The 9580-nt window shown below is 42.4% G+C and overlaps 1 protein-coding gene across 1 annotated transcript; it reads left to right on the top strand.

Moving 5' to 3' along the window:
• Nucleotides 1-203: 203 nt before the first annotated feature.
• Nucleotides 204-9305, top strand: LOC6583978. Its single transcript, XM_015161465.3, has 4 exons — nt 204-304; nt 2734-3300; nt 4525-4722; nt 8085-9305. Exons 1-4 carry the CDS (start codon nt 302-304, stop codon nt 8598-8600), a joined length of 1284 nt encoding a protein of 427 aa, XP_015016951.2. The 5' UTR covers nt 204-301; the 3' UTR covers nt 8601-9305.
• Nucleotides 9306-9580: the final 275 nt, after the last annotated feature.

Consider the following 9580-nt stretch of genomic DNA (forward strand, 5'->3'; position numbering starts at 1 on the left):
TGAACCGAAGTTTTATCATTATTATTATTTTTTTTTTTTTTTTGCTTGTTATTAAATTATTATCGAAGTGCATTTCAATCTCGCGAGTTTATTGTTTTAACAACCAATCAGAGACGCGAGCGCTCTCTCACACATCATTATTATTATTTTTTTTGACTGAGCTTTTGAACTATATATACGGATATATATAAATAAATATATATATATAAATATATATATAGAAAGAGAGAGACTAGGAGAAGACGTCGCAGAGGTTTTTCCAGCGCAGCTCGCACAGGACTCATTGGAAATTTATGTGTAAATGGTGAGTATTAATTTCATTAATTTTCGAATTATGGCATTTGGTTTCCACCTCACACACACACTGACACGTTGTACGACATTTTTCCCATCAATTGCCTTATCGAACAGTCTGTGTGTTGTTGTTGCTTTAGTTGTAGTTGGCATTGTTTTTGGCTGTGCACTTTTTATTATTTTGGTCTTTAAGCAAACCAACCTGACGCTCCTGACGTGTTCCACTGATAAGTAGCGCAGTTATATATATATATATATAATATATAATATATGTATATACTATATATGTATATAGTGAAAGAGAAAGAGAGAGAGAGAGAGAGAGAAACACTTGTTCTAGAAGAATTTTATATAGTTCGGAATTTTAGCCAGACTTTTATTACTATATATGTATGTATATACATATATGTATATATAAACTCTCTTGGGATTGGAACCACCTTGACCTACATGGGTGCATATTCCCTAACTGGCTCCGGCTACTTTAGCAAATAGTACTAATGCCATTTGGTGCAATGTGCTCCAGAAGCTGATACAAACAGTGCTGGAGTAAGCCGTATTTCCTAAGAAATCGTCATGCGTTTATCAGTGCAATAATACCATAATAAACGATTTCCGGCCAGAGCGACTCTGGGATACCCTTTAGAGCATTGGACCTGACGCTGAAGGGAGATCGCTTGGGGCATAGGTCAACAAATTGGAATGCCTACTTACCGACAGATTGTTGAATTAACGACTGCATATACCCTATACTAATTTGATTGGATATGCACTTAGGGTGTGTGAATTAGAGGGGATTGTTCAAGGCAGTGTTACTTTAGTTAGATGTACTTTTATACTTATATCAAATCTCAATAGTATATACCCTATATTTAGCTGAGACTAATTGCAGGGTATGCACTTAGTTGTTAGATGGATAACTTCAGCAAAAGTTTGTTAAAGATTGTTGAATTAACTTTTGCTTTTTGAATAACGACTGTCATATACCCTATATTTATCTGATACTGAATGCAGTATATGAGTTTAGCTGTTAAGAGGATAAGAGATGGAGGGGAATACTTTAGAAAACTTTTGTTGACCGGCTTTAATAACGGTTGCATACACCCTGTGTTGCATTGCCTGTGAGTGCAGGGTATGCAGGAGAGAACTAGAGAGTATTACTTGAATATGTAATAACAGTTCTATATACCCTATAATAGCCTGGCAATGAGTGCAGGGTGTGCACTGAGTTGCTTGAGTGATAAGAACTAGGAAGAATGACTTAAGCGGGAGTTGCTTCACTTTTGAATATGCAGCAAAGATAGCATATACCCTATAAAAGCTCTCCTATTAGGGAGCAGGATGGATAACTTCAGCTAAAACTCGTTGAAGCCAATTGAATTCACTTTTCAATAACGAGTATCGAATAACGACTGTCTATATACCCTATAGCCTATACGCCTGCAGCAGTCAGCGGTGCAGGGCATGACAAGCTGGAGTTGAAATGTCATTTAGCATACCTGACTCAGGTGGGGAGCTCCAAGCGCTCTTCTGTTGAGCTGCGGCACTCGGCGGCGGCAGTTGCCGAAAAACAAGTTCAATTCAAATCAAACATGTGAAATTAATTTACACGTTCGGGGCGTGGCGCATAGCAATGGGCAGTGGGCGGCAGATGGAGCGGGCGGGTGCGTAGGGCGCAGAGGGGAGGGAGTGGGATGAGCTGTTTTGTTTGGCAACAGCAGCGGCAGCAACAAGTCAGAGCGTGCGCGACGATGCGTCAGCCAGCAACAACGCCGGCCTTTTGGCATGGACAAGAGAGCGAGAGCGCGAGAGAGAGAGAGAGAGAGAGAGAGGGAGAGAGCGTGTGTGAGTGGGAGTGGGAGAGGGAGAGGCAGAGAGCGAAAGAGAGAAACGCAAGGTTGACTTGCGACGTTGACTTCGGCCACAAAAAGCCAACTTCAGTGAATTTCACAAAAGTGCGCAAGAAGCCAGCGGGGTGGGCTAAGTTCGTTGACTTTGTAGCGCAGTGTTGCCGACTGCGAGTGTGTGTGTGTGTGTGTGTGTGTGCTGCGGAGATTCGCTTATGCCTGATGATTCAGCCAAATTAAGACTTTTATTTTAAATAATTATGTCAGCCGACGCACACACACGCACATACATACAAAATAAAAATAAATCCAACTACATTGACAACAACAACAACAACAACAACAACAGCAACAGCAACAACAACGGCAACGACTGAAACAAACGATAACGATAACGTCAGGCCAAGCACGTTTTGGCCCAATCGCTTTTAACCCAACACACGCCATGAAACACAAACAAAAGCCAAAGGCAAACAAAAACAAAAAAGCACTTGACTAACGGGAATCCCCTTGGCAAACAAACTGCATTGTTTTGTGTTTTGTTTGGATTTTTTTTTATTTTTATTTTTTTCATTTTGGATCATTTTGACAGACGACAACTGTTGCTCAGCTTCTAGCCAGCAGCAGCAGCAGCAACAACAGCAAAACGGGGAACGCACGGAAAAGGCGAGACACGACGACGACGGCGAGGGGGGCAAGGCCGCAGCACCAGCAGCAGAGCGCCCGACCACGACGTCCTCCACAGTCCACACAGAGTCCATCCAAGTGGCGATCGCTGCTAATGCTCGCCCTGCTCATGGCTCAGCTGCAGGAGCTGCTGCGATCCGGCAGCGCTGGCTCTGGCGCTGGCCTGGCCTTGGCCCTGGCCGTACCAGCAGCCACAGCAGCCACAGCAGCGGCAGCAACTGCTGTTGCACCACCTGCACCGGCACCACTCATCGACAGCGCCGCCAAGCTGGCCGCCGAACGACAAACGAGACGGACGCGCCGCATGCAGAAGCGGCACGAGAGCATCAGCTTCCAGATGAGCTTCCAGCGCGAGCTGAGGAACACCGTGCCGGACTGGAGCAATAGCTGCGGTGGCAAGTGGATAGGTCCCGATCGGTGGCCCCGTCCAGTCACCGTCCCGCGCAGGCAGAGCTGCCTCCACCACAAACAGGTACGTCAGCCATCCCCCAAACAATTCCATTCCATTCCATTTCATTCCGTTCCATTCCATTCCGTCCCATACTATCTCATTTCGTTCCATACCATTCCATTTTGTTCCATCCCATTCCATTTCGTTCTATTCCACTCAACAGGTGTCTTCCATTCCGTTCCATTCAACAAGTCTCTATCGACAACCCCAACACACTCACTCTCGTATCGATCTCATAATCTTTATGACACATTCGTATCGGATCGATCGAGTTTATGCAGTGAAAAAGTTTGCCTGCGATGCCTTATTGCTGATTTATTTATTTGAAAGAAGATTGACAAGACGAGAGTCAGCCTAGCTATAACGCTTAAGCACGTCCAATGCATAATGCCTGAATAGGAACGGCCAAATATCTCAATAATATCAGCTACGACTGATGGGGCCAGATATGCCCCTCAAGTCAGAGTCATATTTGGTCGATGATATTATTGAACTAAGATAAGACAGAAAGTGTTGGGGGGAAACTTACTAAGTAATTACGAAGAGTCCCAAATGAAGCTATTATATAATCAATGTTAATTAATATCCCAAGTACAGCCTAATGAGAGGAACGCAAATATTAGCAGAGAAACGAGAATGGAAAAGAAAGGGAGAGATAATGGAAAGAATGAATTGGAATATATGAATATATGTATATAAATATGAAATTTCAATAATGAATTTTTTATATGAATGTAGCAGTACATATAAGAAATCGATGTAAAATAACTCAAATTATATATGTATATATTTTCTAAATATATAGCATATATATATTCACTTTATTATTCCCAGTTTTCTTACACCATATGCTGAAAAATTCATGTTGATCAAGCTGAAATCAATTCAGCTCTATCCATCCGTTCGTTCATTTGTCCTTATGCAAGATTGTGTCGATCTCAGAACCTATGGGAGCTAGAGACTTGAAATTTGTTGTGTAGTTCGCTGTATAGCAGGCTTCCATTTAGTTTGTTTCAAAAAATGGATAACTGTTCTCGATTTTTATATATTATATGAATTTTGGTTTGCTTATTTTCAAGTTGAGTTATCAATTGAGAAAGGCAATAAAAAAAAGCAATAAAAAATTAATTTTCTCTTTCCATTTGATAGTTTATCTCAAACTACATATATATATGTATATGTATATGATTTTCACGTTTATTAGTATAAAATATATCTTAATGACCTATTTCCTTATTGTTACAGAGGCTACGCACATTGCGGAATAATACACGGCGCGAGCTGGTGCAATTGCGCGATGACAACGCACTGCGGCACCTGGAGCACTCGGTAAAGGCGCAGGACACCGGCGTCGTCCAGGCGATCGACATCTCCAAGCACAAGACGTGGAGTCTGCATAACAGCCAATACGATTTTCTGCCCAGGGTGAATGTTAGCAAGCAAGTAAGTTAACAACTTTTCATAAGCACCACATTTCATGCGTGAAGCAATCAATTTGATTAGCGAAAAGCGAAAAGCGAACAGCGAACAGCGAACATCGAACAGCCAAGAGCCAAGAGCCAAATGGCAAGCAAGTGCTTGGCAGTGGGTCACGTGAGGTAGCATTTCACCCGTTCGTCATTGCGTAGGTGCAAAGTAAATAATATAAAGGGGGGGGAAAAAAAATGAAGAAAAAATCGCCGTCACAAGCCAACGCGAGTCAGTCATATGAGTGCGGTCGAGCACTTACAAGCGAGGGCCGTTTCACAAATAAATCGTAGCAGAAATAGCAGCAATTAAGCATACGCCGAGTGTGCAGCGGCGACACGCGACATCCTCAATGTCAGCTGAAGCACGTTTCATTAGACTTCGACATAAATATGCATAGAAATATAAGTATATATACATTTATATAAAATATATGTGCGTGTGCGTGTGCGTGTGTGAGGCAGCTGAGTTTCATTTCGTATCTCGGCTAATTTGTTGGAAAAACAAAAAACAAAACCTCAATCGAGGCAAATCAACAAAGCCAAACAACAGAGACACGCGCCGTATATGCTATGTGGGCCCAGGCAGCTGATCGAAACGTGATCGCAAATATGCAGATTCATTTCAATGCTGAAGATTCCAAGTCGAAGCCGAAGCCGCAGCCGCAGCCGAATTCGAACTCGAATTCGTATGCGCATTTCCATTTGCAACCCACTCGTAAAGGCTAATGATGCGCTAAAAGCCAAATACACGTAACGAATCACGCGAATTAATAAAAACAAATATACAAGTATATGAAAATAATACAATACAAAATATATATATATATATATATATATATATATATGTAGCAAGCAAGCAAGAACTTTCCAAACAGCTGTAACCGACTGCAACATGCTCGCTCGACGGCCCAGTGAAGCCGCAGAGCAGTCAGAGGCAGAGACTGGAAAAGATTTGGGTCAAAGACATGTGAGTGGTTTTATAGATGTTATAGAAGTGTTATACATATGCCATGAATATTTCATACGCATGTTATATAAATGTTATACATATGTTATATATGCTTGCTCTCTATGTATGTGTGCTATATCTGAACAACTTATAGACTCTTTCCGCTTCAACAGCTGCTGAATGGAGCTGATAAAGACTGTGAATAATATTTGCCAGCTAGAGCAGCCCAAGAACTTGATGGCTAATCGTATGACAGTAGCCACATTCTATACATACATATATAGGGGTAGTATATACACAGACTTATCTGACATACCGGGCCTTGCCAGAAATGGGAAGTAGATTACGTTGCTCACTCAGGCAAAGTGACGTTAAAAATAAAGCTTATCTGAGAAATCTAAAAATTAAAACAAAGAAGGGCTATAAAGAAGTACATATATATAGAGAGAAATATATAAGCACATGCACACACACACATATATATATACATATACATATAATATTGGATAAACATTGTAAAATTGCATTTTGGAAATAACCAAAAATTTCTGCACGCGTTCCAGCTATATTTAGTTTAATTTTAGAACATTTTGTTCAGCTTTCAATTAACGTAGTCACAAAATTTCAGTTTATTTTGCTAGTTTGTTGTTGTTTTATTTTTTTCTTTTATGGTATACGAAAAACAACAAATTTATTAGGCATTATTTTTTAGAGCTCAGCTAATTGTGGCTGTAAGCCGAAATGTTCTTAGCCTGAACTTTGACTTGACTTTGAAGCTGGATGAGAGAGAGAGAGCATTAGCTCATATTGAAGAGATTTTTGTCTCACACTCCGCCTCCCACTCTCTCCCCCTCTCTCCCCCTCTCTCTTGATCAATCTGTTATTTGGCTAATTCCCAGTTGATGCTGCTGTTGTGCTCTGTTCTATACTTAGACAGCTAACATCATCTTCAAACACATCTCTGTGTATGTGTGTGTGTGCGTGTGTGTTTAATAATAATTGGCATAACAATGAGCGGCTTTCGCTGAATTTCTTATTGACGTCACTGGAGCTGCGCATAGGAAAAAACCCAAAAAAAAAAAAATTAAATAAAATAAAATAAATAAAAAATATATATGTATATAAAGAGAAGACAGCAAAAATTACTGGCTCATAGTGAAATCGTTAGGGTTTTAGCCAGAGTTCCGCAACTGATGCGATTTGCTAACCGATTATAATGATGTTGATTGTGAAGTACTCTAACAGTCACACACTCACTCATACGATGATGAGGTGTTGATGTTATTCTTGTAATATCGATGACGACCCAGGAAACGTGGGAGTGGAGCTCTGACAGCTAATCGTGGCTATTAATAAAATGCCCTATAGACGCACAGTGCTAGTGTTTGCCAAGAGTGTGGCTTGCGCAAATCACAAATCATACAACAACAACAACAACAACAGCAATTGGAGTTTAGGCGCACACTTTTCCCAAGAACTTGCAGCTCACGCGGCCTTTTGACGTCACAGAAGAGCCAACAGCCCGACATCATTTCGCACATATCTGAGTCAATGGGGCGCTGCAGGGCGCGGGTGCAAGGGCGCGCCCAGCAGAGTTGATATGTGTTTGAGCAATCTAAACGTTCGTATATATTGTAAATGAGACACTCACACACACACACACACACAGAGAGAGAGAGCGGGCCACACAGATAGAACGATAGAGCGAGAGCGACACGGAACGCGCGCGCGAGCGCGTGAATCATGCGAATGAGCGCGCCGTGGATTCCCCCAGCAGCGGCATGAATGAAACATATGACGACCGACAACCACAACAACAGCAACAACAACAACAACGAGCAAGCAAACGAGCGAGCAAACGAACGACGACGACGACGACGATGAACGAACGGCAAACGATGCGACGCGACGCGACGTCACTAGCACGCGGACGTGAGATACGTTGCGAAACCGAAAGCACAGTTAACGAGAGAGTGAGCGAGATAGGGAGATGGGCGAACGGGGCGAATAGGCGAATTTGTTTATAGACGAATCAGTTGATTTTCACTTTCAGGCAACGTGTCGTATGATTGATTTTGATTATTAATCAGCCAGCGAGTTCAATCAACTTGCGCACACTGCACATTGCTCGGGCATGGGGCGTGGCCGAGGGCGGCTGTTTAACGGTTAGCAACCGGTTCTCAGCCAGAACTAAACCGGTTGGGCCGCGAGGCTTGTGATTACACCGCCCCGTTGTGTTATCAAAACGGATATCGGTGCGATCTATGCCACCAACAGATCCACCAATCCAGGCAGCAAATCGTTACGCTTTCGAACCGGCTCCTCGCCGCTTTCCCAACGCACTCAACTAATGAAAATCTCTGTGCTTTCCGTTCGTTTACTTGCAGCTATCACTGCAGCACGCACATCACGATCTGCAGTTCTACGTGGCCGCATTCAGCTATCTGCGGCACGCCCAGCTCCACTGGGACCTGGAGAATCTACAGAAGCAGAGCGTGCTCTCGGCCGAGCTGCTGCGCCTGCGCAACAGCGCACGCCTCATGCTCTGCAACTTTGAGGAGGCCTTCAACAGCAGTCGCCTCTATGCGCCCAACCACAAGACCCACAAGACCCTGAGGACGGTGAAGCGTGTGCCCATGGAGAAGAAGCTGATGAAGCTGAAGACGCCGCTGGTGGAGCTGCATCGACAGGCGGTGCTGGCCGCGGACGGCCAGCGAGCGGAGAAGCCCAGACAGCCGGATAGCCTGGATCTGCGATTCGTCAAGTACCAGTACATTCAGTACCTGAGGCACCTGACAAAGCTGCTGGCCAAGCAATCCAAGAGGGATTGCAAAGCAACGAAAGAAAATAAAAGAAACAAACAAACAAATAGACACCAGCCGGCTAGCGGCCTCTCTACTTAAGATTTAAGATTTCGCTACCAGTTATATATGCATAGTTCCATTTCGAATTCCAACTGAACTGAGCCATCCATCCGACCAGCATCCGACTCCAACCCCACAGTTGATTTCATGAACTGAAACTCATTCTCAAAGACGGCTATGACATTCGAATCCGAATCCGAATCCGAATCCAAACCGAACCCGAATCCTAATTAGCCTAAGTATTTATTATCCATCATTATTATTTATATGCATACATATATGTATATTCGAAATTTCTATGGATTTTGTTTTCGGTTTTTTTCGTTTTTTCGTTTAGCATAAGACCTCACCGTATTATTTATTTGCAAAACATTCCTCACATATTCTAAAGAAAACATTCGCTTAGCTCTAAGTCCAAAGTATTTTCAATGTTACCACGACTTTTGCCTTGTATTACGATACTGTGATAATAGCTGATAGTTGGGTTGGTCGACCCCAGCCCATCCAACATTGCATATGTAGTCTAATAACGTTAATCAAGTATCTCGCCAAACGTAATCATAAATAGATTATATATACACACACAAACAGACACACACACACACACAAATAAACACACACACGTACACACATATTATGTTTACATGTACTTACTATTTCCTTACTCTGTTTTTCTAAAACACTGCGTGCATATTTTCCAATTTAATCATCTATAGCATATTGTACAATAAATCTTAAGTAAACCCTGAACACGTGCAAGTTTTTTTTTAATTTTTGGGTATAGAAATGAATTGAATACTTGAGTATGGCTGGCATTCATTCAAAATTAATGTACAGGCAACGGGAGGCGTGGTTTAGGTCAACAGGTAAGTCCTCATTCGAGCTCTGCCGTCTCGTCTGTCTGCCCCTTATCAAGTGTCTTGTTATCCATTTCTTAGTCGTGCTGCTCTATAAATACATACATATACATATGTGTACATACATATACATACAGCTAGAATAAATAATATCTAACACAG

The sequence above is a fragment of the Drosophila mojavensis genome, unplaced genomic scaffold, assembly GCF_018153725.1.
Source record: "Drosophila mojavensis isolate 15081-1352.22 unplaced genomic scaffold, ASM1815372v1 contig_136, whole genome shotgun sequence".
In the NCBI taxonomy this organism is placed as follows: Eukaryota; Metazoa; Arthropoda; class Insecta; order Diptera; family Drosophilidae; genus Drosophila; species Drosophila mojavensis.